At 44.9% G+C, this 16,555-nt stretch overlaps 1 protein-coding gene across 4 annotated transcripts in view; it reads right to left on the reverse strand.

The window, feature by feature from the left end:
* Window positions 1-16,555, reverse strand: part of BAIAP2 (BAR/IMD domain containing adaptor protein 2) — a 103,879-nt gene that overhangs the window by 17,993 nt on the left and 69,331 nt on the right. For 3 of the 4 annotated variants that reach the window (XR_005744501.1, XM_040330946.1, XM_040330945.1), the window contains exon 12: window positions 7,934-7,971. Coding sequence is in view for 3 of the 4 variants with exons in the window: in XM_040330946.1 (XP_040186880.1) it covers window positions 7,934-7,971 (38 nt within the window). In the remaining variant the exon portion in view is untranslated. Of the gene's footprint in view, window positions 1-5,068; window positions 6,401-7,933; window positions 7,972-16,555 lie in introns of those variants that run through there. The other variant, XM_040330944.1, reaches the window with a different exon arrangement.

Below are 16,555 nucleotides of genomic sequence, written 5' to 3' on the forward strand. Positions count from 1 at the left end.
CTCCTTCACTCGGAATCTGCAGGCAAGGAGATAATGTGCCAGCGGGGTAAAGTGCCGCAAGGAAGAGAGAGAGTGTATATACACTCTCTCTCTTCCTTGCGGCACTTTACCCCGCTGGCACATTATCTCCTGGCACAAATCATTATTTTTCCCACTGTGTGTAATATAAATATATATTTATATTACACACAGTGGGAAAAATAATGATTTGGTCCCCTACAGATTGTGTAAATTTGCCCACTTACAAAACAAATGAAAGCTCTATCATTTTTATCATTGGGGTCTTTTGACCACTTCAGCCCCGGAGCGCGCCATTTTTTTTTGCGATTCGGCACTGCGCCGCTTTAACTGACAATTGTGCGGTCGTGCGACGTGGCTCCCAAAACAAAATAGACGTCCTTTTTCCCCCCACAAATAGAGATTTCTTTGGGTGGTATTTGATCACCTCTGCGGTTTTTCATTTTTTGCGCTATAAACAAACAAAAAAAAGCTATATTTTTTAATTTACTATAATAAATATCCCCCCATTATATAAAAAATAATGATTTTTTTTTCTTAGTTTAGGCCGATATGTATTCTTCTACTTATTTTTGTTAAAAAAATAAAATCGCAATAAACGTATATTGATTGGTTTGCGCAAAAGTTATAGCGTCTACAAAATAGGGGATGGTTTCATGGCATTTTTATTAATATTTTTTTTTTCATTAGAGATGGCGGTGATCAGCGATTTTTAAATCGACATTATGGCGAACACATCGGACACTTTTGACGCCATTTTGGGACCATTGTCATTTATACAGCGATCAGTGCTATAAAAATGCACTGATTTCTGTGTAGGGAAGGGGTTAAGCAGTAGGAGGCAGGGAAAGGGTTAAGTGTGTCCTAGGGAGTGATTCTAACTGTGTGGGGGCTGGGCTACGAGTGACACGACAGTGATCACTACTCCCGATCACAGGGAGCAGACAATCGGTGTCCTGTCACAAGGCAGACCAGGGATCTCCCAGTTCTGCCTCTCCGTGACACGATCGCGGGACAGAGTTTGCAGGTCCTGCAAGCACGGGGGGGGGGGGGGGGGAGCGCACGCCCATTTGGCGGGAATTTTAAAGCAATGTACCAACGTTGCTTTGCCCACAGGAGCCATTCTGCCGACGTATATCTACTGGCGGCGGTCGACAAGTGGTTGAATGATGGAGACAAAATATCAACCAAAAATCCAGAAATAACACGATACAAATGTTATAAATTGATTTGCGGTTCAGCGAGTAAAATAAGTATTTGATCCCCAAGCAAAACATGACTTCGTACTTAGTGGAGAAACTCTTGTTGGGAAGCACAGATGTCGGACGTTTCTTGTAGTTGGTGATCAGATTTGCACACATCTCAGGAGGGATTTTGGTCTCCACTCTTCTTTACAGATCTTCTATAAATCTAAGGTTTCTTGGCTGTCGCTTAGCAACTCGAAGTTTCAGCTCCCTCCATATATTTGCCATTGGATTAAGGTCTGGAGACTGGCTAGGCCACTCCATGACCTAATGTGCTTCTTAAACCACTTCTTTGTTGCCTTAGTGGTAGGTTTTGGGTCATTGTCATGCTGGAAGACCCATCCATGACCCATCTTCAGTGTTCTGGGTGAGTGAAGACCGTTCTCATCCAAGATTTTACAATACATGTACGTCCATTGGCCTCTCAACCTAAACCCGGCAAAGTCGTACTGTACCTTCAGCAGAGAAACAGCCCAAATCATCATGTGTTCCATCTCTGTGCTTTACTGTAGGGATGGTGTTCTTAGGGTCATAGTCGTCATGTTTGGAGGAAGAAAAATGCGAAGTCGAGTTAAAATGGCAAAGAGCTCAATTTTGGTCTCATCTGACCACGGCACTTTCTGCCGATCCTTCTCTGAATAATTTAGATGTTCACTGGCAAACGTCAGGCGGGCCTGTACATGTGCCTTTTTGAGGAGGGGAACCTTGTGGGCAATGCAGTATTTCAATCCATGGTGGTGTATTGTGTCACGGATGGTTTGTTTGGTGACTGTGGTCCCAACTGCCTTGAGATCCTTCGCAAGCTCCTCCTGTGTAGTTCTGGGCGGATCCCTCACTTTTCTCACGATCATCCTCAGCCCATGAGGTGAAATCTTGCATGGAGTTCCAGACCGAGGGCGATTGATGGCCATTTTGTATTTCTTCCATTTGTGAATAATTAACAAACAGTTGTCTCCTTCTCACCTAGCTTCTTGGTGATGGTCTTGTAGCCCATTCCAGCCTTGTGCAGGTCTACAATCTTGTCCTTGAGGTCCTTTGACAGCTCTTTGGTATTCCCCATGATGGTGAGGTTTGAATGGAAGAAGAAGATTCTGTGGACAGGAGTCTTTTATACACATAACGAGTTGTCATTAGGAACACCTTCTTACATTGACAGCACTAATCTGTGCATCACATGAGCACCTACTGTAGCCAGTCTATGGGAGCCAGAATTATTGTTGGTTGCTTAGAAAATAAAATACAGTGGAACCTCGGATTGCGAGTAACGCGGTTAACGAGCGTTTCGCAATACGAGCGTTGCATTTCCAAAAATCCTAACTCGGCTTGCGAGTGTTGTCTCGCAAGATGAGCAGGATTCAGGCCAAAGCGGTGTGTAGTACCACTTTTGGCCTGAGGTGGGGGCGCTGGACAGTTCGGATGACCTCGGAAAGGCTCGTGAATAGAGTCTTTACGAGGTCAGCCAAACTGTCCTCGAGCCTTTCCGGCTGTTTCCGAGACTCTCCGTCGCCCCGCCCCTGGCCGCATGCGGTATTGCATGCCATTGAAGTCAATGCAGAACTTATATTTTTGTTTCCATTGACTTCAATGGGAAAACTCGCTTTGATATGCGAGTGCTTTGTATTACAAGCATTCTCCTGGAACGGATTATGCTCGTAATCCAACGTTCCACTGTACTTATTTTACTCACTGAACTGCAATTTATAACATTTATATCCAGTGTTTAATATGGGTTATTGGTTGATATTCTGTCTCTATCACTTAAACTACACCTATAGATAACAATAATAGACCCTTCATGTCTTTGTAAGTGGGCAAACCTACACAATCTGCATGGTGTTTGAGCTTTAGTTTGTACATCCTAATGCAACAGGCTGCACACACCTATGGTTCATGTGGTAACATTTTAGGCTTGTCACGTTTCGTCACAGTGACCACAAGAGCAAATCAAGAGGGTGAAATCTCCCCCAGCATGCCTTCTTCATGCGATTGTCTCACTGCCTTTCCCAAAAGTCTGCACAGAATTTAGTGACAAAAAAAATCTCATCTTTGGTGATCTACAAATGTAGAGGGATTAGAGACAGGTTCTCTTTATACATTTCATCATGCGATTCTACCTGGAAAACCCATTGCGGTCAGAACTTTAAAGGAAGTGGCAACAATGTCCTGTTTTATTATCTCCAGGCATACAAAATAAAAAAGGCCAGATTAAATAAATGTAACTCCACTTCTTGGTCTAAATATAGCAATAACTAATCCGAGCAGACGATAGGAGAGAACACAGTAACAGTCCCTACATAGCCCCATTGCATACAGAGCACACATACACCTGGAGGGAAAGCAGGTAAGGACGTTCAAGTGTACTTGTCACTATATAAATCTCTCTAAAGTGCCTTTAATTTAAGCTCAGACCATATCAGCCCCCTAAATGAACCCTTTCCAAAGCCAGGAAATCTGGAGTGCAAACTCAACTTCTGCCAAGAAACTCATGGGCGGGTCTAATATATCCTGCAACGTCCTATTGGCTCTTCAACAACAAGAGGTCTCCTTGGTGATCAGATATTGTGAACAGCGATATGGAGGCAGCGGGGGGCATCTGCTGAATTAGAAAAATGTGTATATCCAGGGCGCTCCAAGAATTTGAATCCTGACAGATAAAGTCTGTGTTGGAGAGGGTAGCAGATCTTGACACACTTTAGGCAGCACTCAGGGAGACAAGCGATCTTTAATGGGAACAGAAAAACAAACAAGGCGCCTCTAAGTGCAGAAATATAAAACTTTTAATATCCCCTAAAGGGGTTAAACACACTTACAAGATGGTGAATGAAGCAGGCATGTAGCAGGTAAGTGTGTCCAGAAGATGTTCCAGTGGCAGGGCAGTCCCAGTCTGATGATAAAGCTTCCAGGGAAGTCCACAGGATAACAGCCAATTTGTGCTGTGAGTGTTTAGATAACACAATAGTGATGGAGCCTGGGGATGATGTCAGAGGAAGTGAGACAAAAACCAGCATGGAACACAACCAGGAAGAGGGCAGGAAGTGTGTCAGAGGCGTTTCGGAACAGCTCATTGCTGGTTTTTGTCTCGCTTCCTCTGGCATCATCCCCAGGCTCCATCACCATTGTGTTCTCTAAACACTTACAGCACAAATTGGCTGTTATCCTGTGGACTTCCCTGGAAGCTTTATCATCAGACTGGGACTGCCCTGCCACTGGAACATCTTCTGGACACACTTACCTGCTACATGCCTGTTTCATCCACCATCTTGTAAGTGTTTTTAACCCCTTTAGGGGATATTAAAAGTTTTATATTTCTGCACTTAGAGGCGCCTTGTTTGTTTTTCTGTTCCCATCTGCTGAATTAGAAGGCCAGTTAGAGACATTCTACCTGGTGGCGGGTGAGTTCTAATGGGATTCTCGGCCCTTGCTACAGATTTAACTCTAAAGCCTCATACACAGGATCGGACTTTCATCTGACTTTTCCATGGATTTTGGTCCGAGGGGGCGTTGGCCGTGAAGTTGGTATGCATACACACGGCAGAACTTTTTCAGCCAACATTCACCAAATCACGTTGTTTTTCAGCTCTTTACCGCCACCCTTTGGGCAACTTCTGCAATTGTCTGATGTTTAGCATTGGTTCGGAGCATGCGTGTTTGTACTTTGGACGTTAGTCCGATGGACTTGTGTACACATGATCGGATTATCCTCCATCGGACATTTGTCGTTGAAAAGTTTGAGAGCATGCACAGCGAACATTTGTCCGTTGAAAAACCAACAACAATTGTCCGATTGAGCATACAGACGGTTGGATTGTCCGATAAAACACGTCCGTCGGACCGTTGCTGTCGGAAAGTCAGATCATGTGTATGGGCCTTAAGGGTAACCATGGCAAAGCGGTAAATCTGGTCCATGCCAAATGCCAATGCTGTAGGTGAAGTGAAGAAGGGTTTGATCTTTTCACTAGATCTTCGCTGTTGTCTGGGATCCCAGCAGGAAGATTTCTTCCCACCCCTGAAGTGCCTTTGAAAGGTCAACCTTGGCTCTTCAATTAACTTACTGTCAATGCAACCACTTGTAGGTTCTTCAAAAAAAAAAAAAAAAATCCAACGAGAACCCACAAACCAGGAGCACGTGAAGTGAAGCTCAAAGCCAAGTCAGGGTGAAGAGATTAGATGCTTCTGCTGGGGTTCAAGATGTGGCAGAGCAATCAACTACCCCATATTATCCATCAAGAAGAAAATCTTACTGGGTGGATTACTCTTTTAAAGCAAAGTTGTCTCTTGAGTGGTTGCAAGCCACCTCTATGGATTCAGTATATCCCTCGGCAACCATTTCTATTGGGCAGTTGACCGGAACTCTTGAGACGTCCGTTTCTGCTTGCAACTAATGAAGCCACATGGAAAGCCAGATGAGACTTTTCTGCCAATGAAAGAGCTCCCTCTTACTTAGAGGCCACTGAGCAGAGTAATGAAGGGCAAACCCAATAGCAAGTCCAATATTGGCCACCTTCCAACCATGGCAGCTCAGAGAGTGGCTATAACAGTACCTAAAAGTTCTTTCCTTGCAGAAAAGTGTCATTGACAAGTTTTCCATTTTTCCAAGGAGCAACTCGCACCAGTCCTAAAAAGAATCCCTTTAGCACTTCCCCTTGCGGTTATAATGGCCTGGCTTGCGCCACAAAAACAAAAAAAAGAGTCTCGCACACATTCAGGTAAAAACTAGTAGAAAACGTAAATGGTTATAGAACTTCTCTGTATGTTCAATAATTACACTTTGGCAATTTGTGCTCCGAAAATTCCTCTGTAAATGTCAAAGCCGAAAAAAAAAAAAGATGAAGAAAAAAAAAAACACTAAAGAGGAGAAAAGCCATTACGCTGAGCCTTGGCATTGCGGACCTCACCAACCACTGCTCTGCAATAGGTTAGGCATTCCTCGAATGACACATCAGGGTTCACAGAGGGAATAAGAGACCTAGAAAATCTATTTTTTTTTTGTTCCAGAGAGTACAAAAGTAAACAAAGATTTCCAAGAAAATCAGCGACTCGAAGGAGAGGAAAAGAAAAGATGAAAGTTCTTCTAAGCAGCAGCTGCCATGTCTGTGCAAGCGTGTCCTCACACAGTGGATATCATGGTCCCATTGCCACTGTGAAACAAAAAAAGAAGAAGAGTAGAGAGAGTACTGCTGAGGTGATCATCATTAGAGGAGCACATCACAACGTCACGACACGGATGGCCAACACAAGCTGCAGTATCTCTTACTCACAGACACAGGTACCTGGGTTTGAGTGAGGCCAACAGTAAAGGGTAAAATTTTAAATTTGTTTCATCAAAATATGTTCTCCGAGAAAGCACCAACTCTTTCTACTTACACATAAAGGGGGGCTGTTTAGCAGTTTGCTACTCTACATCCAGAGGAGGTCCAACAGCTAGGCAACATCTGGGACCTTCTCCAAGGTTGGCTAGGCTAAAACAGAATATTTAATAATATTTTACCTGGCTGATGAATGGACCTCTTGTGGACGTAGAGTAGCAAGTTACTAAACATTCCGTTTCAGTCTAGCCAACCTTGGAGAAGGTTCCAGATGTTACCTAGCTGATGGACCTCTTGTGGAGGTAGAGTAACATCTGAAACCTTCTCCAAAGTTGGCTAGGCTGAAACCGTTTAGTAGTTTGCTACTCTACCTGCACAGACGTACAACAGCTAGGCAACATCTGGGACCTTCTCCAAGGTTGGCTAGGCTAAAACAGAATATTTAATAATATTTTACCTGGCTGATGGACGGACCTCTTGTGGACGTAGAGTAGCAAGTTACTAAACATTCCGTTTCAGTCTAGCCAACCTTGGAGAAGGTTCCAGATGTTACCTAGCTGATGGACCTCTTGTGGAGGTAGAGTAACATCTGAAACCTTCTCCAAAGTTGGCTAGGCTGAAACTGTTTAGTAGTTTGCTACTCTACCTGCACAGACGTACAACAGCGAGTTAACATCTGGGACCTTCCCTGAAGTCATTGATGCCAAGATAAAATTGTTGGTTCTCTTCTGGAAATTGAGTAACAAACGATTAAATAATCCTAAACAGAAGATGCTCGCTGTATGTAATCTGACAGCGCTCATCCCGGCCCCCTTACCTGTCCCCTTCGAGGCGGCAGTAATCTGAGGTGGGGCTGCAGATGGGCATGGCTCAGACTGCATTGATCAGGCTGCAGATGGGCAAAGGTAAGGCTGCATTGATGGGCACAGACCCTTATTTTGCTTCAAAGTTCTCTATTTAAAAAAAAAAAATCCTGAAACTTCCCTCCTAAAATGAAGGGGTGTGTTATACACCGGTAAATGCTTATTAGAGTAGACCCAAACTTTCATCCAATCCACTTGCTGACAAAGGTTGTTCATAATGGACTTAGATTAGGGAGATGAAAAAAAAAATAACACCAAGTACAAGAAATCTAATCCAGCGTCAAATTCCTACCGGTGTTAATAAGGGATACTGCAGGTGACGTGCAATACGAAGTGAGAATGCTGAAAACCACTATGGAGAGAGCAATGAAATCACAACTACACCAAAATAGATGCATCATTTTTACCATAGCACAGTGAGAATACAACACATGCATTGAATGGAATATTAAATCACCACGATACAAAACGATGGTAAAAAATAAACCACATTATAGATTACCTGCTGGCGGGGCGTGCCGCTCCGTAGTCATCTAAACCCTAACGAGGAACAGAAAAAAAGAAGGAAATGCACAGGAGTTAATATCATAAACCAGAAAACTTTTTGAAAGACACAAGACTTTGCTGAGCTGAGGCATTTCTAATAGAAGCAGGAGGTCAAGGAAATTCTTAAAGGGTCACTGTCCACCCAAAATGGAATTGCGCAGCTTCTGGGGGCGTTCAACCCGCTCAATGGCTTGCTGGACTCGAGGAAAGGTTCTCTCAAAGCCTAAAGCTCAGATCACATGAGCGTGGCTCTACCTGCCCCGACTTCTCCGCCGCTGGTCTGCAGACATCCAGGCATCTATACCCAAGACTGGGCAAAGGGGCCAAGCCTGGGGAATTTGAACAATGCCCAAAGCTCTTCATTTGTTCAAATCCCTCCCATGGGTACCATAGAAGATTCCTCTTTGGCCACCATCTGCAGACAATGCATGGAACTATTTTAGACAAGTGAGGATTCTCGGGGGGTCAATAACCCCACTGAGATCTTCATGTTGTGTCACCAGGACATCCATCCGCCGATGGTAAATCTTGTCGTATTATGTTCACTAGGGGGAGCACACGAGCACTTCCTCTTGTGCCACCAAAACAAGAAGACAATAGAGGCAGAAGGAGGACCAGGGGTATCGTAGGTACATCGCAATTGCAACCTGACCCTCTGTAGACCTGGATTGGGGGGGGGGGGGGTCATATACAGTGGATATAAAAAGTCTACACACCCCTGTTAAAATGTCAGGTTTCTGTGATGTAAAACATTTCAGAACCTTTTCCACCTTTAATATTACCTATAAACTGTACAACTCAGTTGAAAAACAAACTAAAATATTTTGAGGGGGGGGGGGGCGGAGTAAAAATAAAGTGGTTGCATAAGTGTGCACACCCTCTTAACTGGAGATGTTGCCGTGTTCCAAATTACGCAATCACATTCAAACTCATGTTAAATAGGAGTCTGTACACACCTGTCATCATGTAAAGTGCCTTTGATAAACCCAAAATTAAGTTCAGCTGTTCTAGTAGGTCTTTCCTGACATTTTCTTAGTCGCATCCTACAGGAAAAGCCATGGTCCGCAGGGAGATTCCAGAGCATCAGAGGGATCTCATGGTATCAGTCAGGAAAAGGGTACAAAAGAATTTCCAAGGCATTAGATATACCATGGAACACAGTCATGGGCGGCCGCAGAACTTTTTTCGGGGGGGGGGGGGGGGGGGCATCATTTTAAGGTCACCAATGTCCACCCCTTTTTGACAATGTCATTATCACGGTCAGAGACTGCGGACATAGTCCATACACACCGATACATTACACCCCCCCCCATACACACCGATACATTACACCCCCCCCCCCCCATACACCCAGATACATTACACCCAGATACATTACACCACCCCATACATTACACCCCCGCATACACCAAGATACATTACACCCCCCCCCATTCACCCAGATACATTACACACACACAATCATAAGTATGGAGAACTCCCCTCCAATTAATTTCTATAGTGCAACCATCAGATGACAGAGAATTAAATGGATTACTAACCCTAGAAAAGGCAGATTGAAGGCTCTAACAACAGCTGCACATGCCAAGCAGCTCAGATGAGGCTGGGGCCCCAGGCGGTGGGTGTTCTTGGGACCCCCTCATCTAGAAGGGAGCGTTTGGCCTCTCACACATGTCCAGGCTGAGCACACACAGCCGGCAGTCCGAGCCGAGGAGGAGGAGAGATAAATCTGATCTGGTCGGGCTGAGAATTAGCAGACGCTGTCCCAGGCAACAGGTGAGAGGGAACAGGCAAGCTGTGGGAGAGCTATGTATTTACTTCCTCTGGCCATGCTGCCTCCCCTCAGCTCAGGGGCCACAAACTCCATCACTCCCTGACACTCCATGTTGTGTATGTGACTCCCGGCCCTGGGACATGCAGCGCGGCGCCCCCGACTGATTGTGCACACTTGCCTATAGGTAGCACCAGCCCTGCCGGGGGGGGGGGGGGGGCACTTGACCCCCCTTGCCCTTACCTGCGGACGCCCATGAACACAGTTGGGACTTTATGGGCAACTAATTGGAATACAAAAAAATATAGAAATAATCAATTTATTCATAAAGATATTAAGAAGTCAATCATGAAAAAAGCATACAATTGACAAAATATGGCACAACAGTGACATTACCAAGAACTGGACGTCCTTCCAAAATTGATAAAAAGACGAGAAGAAAACTGGTCAGAGATGCTTCCGAGGTCTACAGCAATTCTATAGCCTCGTACACACGATCAGTCCATCCGATGAGAACGGTCTGAAGGACAGTTGTCATAGGTTAACCGATGAAGCTGACTGATGGTCCGTCGTGCCTACACACCATCGGTCAAAAAGAAAAAAAACGATTGTGTCAGAACGCGGTGACGTAAAAAACAACGACGTGCTGAAAAAAAACGAAGTTCAAAGCTTCCAAGCATGTGTCGACTTGATTCTGAGCATGCGTGGATTTTTAACCGATGGTCGTGCCTACTAACGATCGGTTTTGACCCATCGGTTAGGAATCCATAGGTTAATTTTAAAGCAAGTTGTCTTTTTTTTAACCTATGGATAAATAACCTATGGGGCCCACACACGATCGGTTTTGACCGATGAAAACGGTCCATCAGACCGTTGTCCTCTGGTTAACCTATCGTGTGAACAAGGCCTAAAGGAGCTGCAGGAATATCTGGCAAGTACTGGCTGTGTGGTACATGTGACAACAATCTCCCGTATTCTTCATATGTCTGGGCTATGAGCTTGAGTGGCAAGTCAGAAGCCTTTTCTTACAAAGAAAAACAACCAAGCCTGGCTAAATTTTGCAAAGGCACATCTGAAGTCTCCCAAAAACATGTAGGAAAATGTGTTTTGGTCTGAGGAAACCAAGGTTGAACTTTTTGGCCAGAATTCCAAAAGATATGTTTGGCGCAAAAACATTGCACATCACAAAAAGAACACCATACCCACTGTGAAGCATGGTGGTGGCAGCTGGAACAAGGGCATTAGTCAAGGTAGAGAGAATTTTGAACAGTTCCAAATACCAGTCAATATTGGCACAAAACCTTCAGGTTTCTGCTAGAAAGCTGAACATGAAGAGCAACTTCATCTTTCAGCTTGACAATGACCCAAAGCCATACATCCAAATCACCAAAGAAGAAGATTAAAGTTTTGGAATGGCCCAGCCAGAGTCCAGACCTGAATCCCACTGAAAATCTGTGGGGTGATCTGAAGAGGGCTGTGCACAGGAGATGTCCTCGCAATCTGACAGATTTGGAATGTTTTGGGAAAGAAGAGTGGCCAAATATCGCCAAGTCAAGATGTGCCATGCTGATAGACTCATACCCAAAAAGACTGAGCGCTGTAATAAAATCAAATGGTGCTTCAACAAAAGTATTAGTTTAAGGGTGTGCACACACCCATATTATTATTTTTTTACTTTCCTCCACCTAAAAGATTTCAGTTTGTTGTTCAAATGAGTTGTACAGTTTATAGGTCACATTAAAAAGGTGGGAAAAGTTCTGAAATGATTTATCGTTGTCATTTTTTTACATCACAGAAACCTGACATTTTAACAGGGGTGTGCAGACTTTTTATATCCTCTGTAGAGAAACCGATCCCCTCTGAAAACAATTGCTTCTTCTACATGACGGCCCTCCTATCCACCTCCTGTTCTGATAGGGCAGTGGCAGAACTAACAGGTTCGGACTTGCGACTGGGCACTGGCATTTCACCACTGTGGGAATCAGGGGGGCCCTTTATGGTTTCTTGCACCGGGGCCTCTGAAGGTTCTAGTTACGCCTCTAAGAAGGACTCTCCAACTGGAACACAAACTGCAAAAAAAAAAAACTAACAGGGGCTCTTTACCTTTTCACCCTCTACATTTCGGTTTATGGTGGGGGGGTAGGGTTTCCTACATAGAACCCATTTTTAGTTTTCCTGGAATAACCCCAAAAAGGTCTGACCACTTTAAGGGCTTCGCACATTGTGGGGCTTGACCTTCACAATGCTGGAGAGTCCTACTGCATGCACTAAGTGGTCTGACACTATAGCGAATCTTCAAGGAAAGATGGAAACCTCCCTCCGAGCCCTGGATGTAATCACTTTTAGGTGGACAAACCCTTTAATGACCTTAATTTCACAGTAGAGAGCTCTAAGCCATTGGGTATGCAGTGTGCTCTTCCAGATCTAATTGGAAGGAAGCCGCATCCAGGACAGGGATTATGATGATGAAATGTTTGATTAGCAGTCCATACGCTATGGGAGAGGGGGAGGGGGTGCTGCACTGCTGGACGGTGTGTGATGGGGGCGGGGGATGTAAAATGGCTATTGTAGTGAATTTCTCCAAACTAAAAAAGAGCGACAAGGACATCCGAGAAACAGAAGATTACCGAAATATGAGGACTTCTGCCAGAAATCATTGCTCAGCCTCCCCTTTGGGCTCAGTATCTTCAGGCAAGTAATGCTACAGTCTAAGGAGGACCCCAGCCAAAAAAGAGAAAATTTCCATTTATGTTGTCCACAAATTACTGGAATTCTGCATTCTGTGCAGCCGGGCCTTGACTCCATCACCGTCATGCCTGCTCTGTGACGGCTTTATCACACCAGTAAAATCCTTTTGGCTCCCTTCCTCGTACAATAGTAAGCCAGGGTTAGAAGGTCACCCGAAGCGGCCATTGTGACCATGGCAGTAGGGAAAGGCTGATCACTGTGGCTCTCTTATTTAAGTTTAGTCTATTTAGTCTAATCTGAGGGGAGGAGGAAGAAGAGGGAGGAGGAAGGAAGAAGAGGGAGGAGGAAGGAAGAAGAGGGAGGAGGAAGGAAGAAGAGGGAGGAGGAAGGAAGAAGAATGAGGAGGAAGGAAGAAGAATGAGGAGGAAGGAAGAAGAATGAGGAGGAAGAGGGAAAAGTAAAAAAAAAAAAAAAAAAGGAGGAAGGAGGAAGAGGGAAAAGTAAAAAAAAAAAGAGGAAGGAGGAAGAGGGAAAAGGAAGAAGGAAGAGGGAAAAGGAAGAAGCGGAAGGAGAAAGAGGGAGAAGGAAGAAGGAAGAGGGAAAAGGAAGAAGAGGAAGGAGAAAGAGGGAGAAGGAAGAAGGAAGAAGGAAGAGGGAGAAGGAAGAAGGAAGAGGGAGAAGGAAGAAGGAAGAGGGAGAAGGAAGAGGGAAAAGGAAGAAGGAAGAGGGAAAAGGAAGAAGGAAGAGGGAAAAGGAAGAAGGAAGAGGGAAAAGGAAGAAGCGGAAGGAGAAAGAGGGAGAAGGAAGAAGAGAGAAGGAAGAAGGAAGAGGGAAAAGGAAGAAGAGGAATGAGAAAGAGGGAGAAGGAAGAAGAGAGAAGGAAGAGGGAAAAGGAAGAAGAGGAAGGAGAAAGAGGGAGAAGGAAGAAGAGAGAAGGAAGAGGGAAAAGGAAGAAGAGGAAGGAGAAAGAGGGAGAAGGAAGAAGGAAGAAGGAAGAAGGAAGAAGGAAGAGGGAGAAGGAAGAGGGAGAAGGAAGAAGGAAGAAGGAAGAAGGAAAAGGAAGAAGGAAGAGGGAAAAGGAAGAAGGAAGAGGGAAAAGGAAGAAGCGGAAGGAGAAAGAGGGAGAAGGAAGAAGAGAGAAGGAAGAAGGAAGAGGGAAAAGGAAGAAGAGGAAGGAGAAAGAGGGAGAAGGAAGAAGAGAGAAGGAAGAGGGAAAAGGAAGAAGAGGAAGGAGAAAGAGGGAAAAGGAAGAAGAGGAAGGAGAAAGAGGGAGAAGGAAGAAGGAAGAAGGAAGAAGGAAGAAGGAAGAGGGAAAAGGAAGAAGAGGAAGGAGAAAGAGGGAGAAGAGGAAGGAGAAAGAGGGAGAAGGAAGAAGGAAGAAGGAAGAAGGAAGAAGGAAGAGGGAAAAGGAAGAAGGAAGAAGAAAGAGGGAGAAGAGGAAGGAGAAAGAGGGAGAAGAGGAAGGAGAAAGAGGGAGAAGGAAGGAGAAAGAGGGAGAAAGGAAGGAAGGAAGGAAGGAAGGAAGGAAAGAAAGAAAGAAAGAAAGAAAGAAAGAAAGAAAGAAAGAAAGAGGGAGGAGGAAGAAGAAGAGGAAGGAGGAAGAAGAAGAGGAAGGAGGAAGAAGAAGAGGAAGGAGGAAGAAGAAGAGGAACGAGGAAGAGGGAGGAGGAAGAGGGAGGAGAAGGTTGTTTTAGAGAAGGCTTACTTTATATACAGCACACCATGCAAGATATGGTGCAGGGGGTTTCACATCTTCTGTGTGGATCTGTGGGCTATCCTGGATCCATGTCATGAATAGTCATGGTCAACCGCCATCACCATAACAACCAATGATTCTTTAGGGGCAGGACGCACAGCGTTGTCCCTAGCTATAGTGATGGTGGCCGGCTCATGTGCACAATGGCAGCGCAGGCAGAAGGGCCACCCCCAGCATTCAGAAGTCCATCTTCTTCAGACCTTCCTCTACTTCTCTCGACACTTGGAGCCAAAAAATAAGACTTGAATATGAAGAGGGGATCTCTGTAATAGGGGAACTGTGTGGTGATGGGGGTCTCTAATAGGGAAACTGTGTGGTGATGGGGGGGTACTCTAATGTACTGGGGTAACGCTGAAGTGATGGGGGGCTTATGCATGGGGGGCCTCCGAAGTGATGAGAAGACCTCCAACATGACGTTATCTTCAACAGGGTGGTTGTGCGCTTCATCCCAGGAACAGGTTTCCCATGGATAACATTTAAATGTTTAAGATTGGGGGGGGGGGGCTCCAGATTTTTGAAGGGGGCTGCAACTAAAAAAAAAGGTTGAGAAACGCTGCTATAGAGTGTATATTTCACCCGAATCATCACCTAGTGGGCACTAAAGTTCTACAACTGCCATACCAAAGTCATTCTACTTTGAGATGAGGAACCCAAAGCCCATATGGAAAGGGGCCAAGACTTTAGGATCTTCTCCACACCTGGAAGCCATCTACTGGGTCTAGTTTGGAAAAATCGCATGTTAGAATTGCTTTAAGCTTCAGGAACCGACACAAAATTCATCATGGGCCATTGGAAACCATCTCCTTTTTCTTGCAGAGGTTGGCGCTCCTCTAAGCCCTCCATCTCCTCACATTATGATGAAGTTTAAATAACGGTGTAAAAGGGAGGATGGAAATAGAATTTCTCTGCAGCTTGGGTGAGCTTGACATATTCGCCTGCATTAGCATAAGAGGATATAAATATCCACCAGAATATTTTAGCATTCCCTTTTCAGAGACATGTCAGCGATTAACTCTTGCAGCCAAGTGGCACACCGAAGGAGATAACAAGATTGAGCCGCAGCGTTGCAGGAATTACAGATTGGGCTTTAACGTCACCGCAACGAACATGCGCATAATCCGTATCCGGAGGGCGGTGGGGATTATGCCTGGGACAGGCGGGGTCAAGGCATCGAGACGGGAGCATCTTCCATGTCTCTCATTGTTGGTATGGACAGGTGACATAATGCCGCTGCACTCCTCATAGTACTGGACCTTCAATGATTGGTGAAGCCCACGGATTTTGCCATGCCAGATGCACAGATACCAGCACCCCAGGCGCGTTTCATGCGTCACATAAGGCAGAAGGAAACTTTCTCATGACAACTATTTGGAGGAGTGCTGGTAACAGCATCTTCGCATCAAATTGCATAAAACACTCCTTACCCACTTCAGCCCCGGACCATTTGGCTGGCCAAAGACCAGGCCACTTTTTGCGATTCGGCACTGTGTCGCTTTAACCGACAATTGCGCGGTCGTGTGACGTGGCTCCCAAACAACATTGATGTTCTTTTTTTTCCCCACAATAGAGCTTTTTTTTGGTGGTATTTGATCACCTCTGCGGTTTTTATTTTTTGCGCTATGAACATAAATCGAACGACAATTTTGAAAAAAAAGCAATATTTTGTACTTTTTGCTATAAGAAATATCCCCATTTTTTTTTTAAAAAAAATAGGATTTTTTGTACTCACCGTAAAATCCTTTTCTCTGAAGTCCATGGACGGACACAGCTCCTTAAATCTTGACAAGTGGGTTATGTTCCCTGTTTACAGGAGAGGACTAGGCAGAAACATGTTAAATAGTTAAATACATGTTACATTAACAGAGTTGAACAGCCCCGCCCAGGGGGCGGTCCCTCCAGACATAACCCTCCTCACTGCAGCTTGCAGCCTCAGTTCGTAACAAGCAGTACAAACCTAAAAAGGAGGGGTGGGAGCTGTGTCCGTCCATGGACTTCAGAGAAAAGGATTTTACGGTGAGTACAAAAAATCCTATTTTCTCTTATCGTCCATGGACGGACACAGCTCCTTAAATCTTGACAAGTGGGACGTCCCCAAGCAGTGTCAAAAAACGAGGGGTGGGAAATATATCAGTAAAAACAATTTTAACTTCACCCCAAAACAAGCAGAGCTCCTCAACGGAGGAGGTGCAACTTTAAACAGCCGCCGGCAAAAACTAGCGGCTGAAAAAAACATCATAAGATGCACTCACAGCAACCATGTAAATTCTGGAAAAAGCGTGAACGGACGAGCAAATCGCCGCCTCGCACACCTGTGAGACCGACGCATGATGTCGGGAAAAAAAAAAACCCAGGAAGCACCAATT

This window comes from Rana temporaria, chromosome 12, assembly GCF_905171775.1.
Source record: "Rana temporaria chromosome 12, aRanTem1.1, whole genome shotgun sequence".
Classification (NCBI taxonomy): Eukaryota; Metazoa; Chordata; class Amphibia; order Anura; family Ranidae; genus Rana; species Rana temporaria.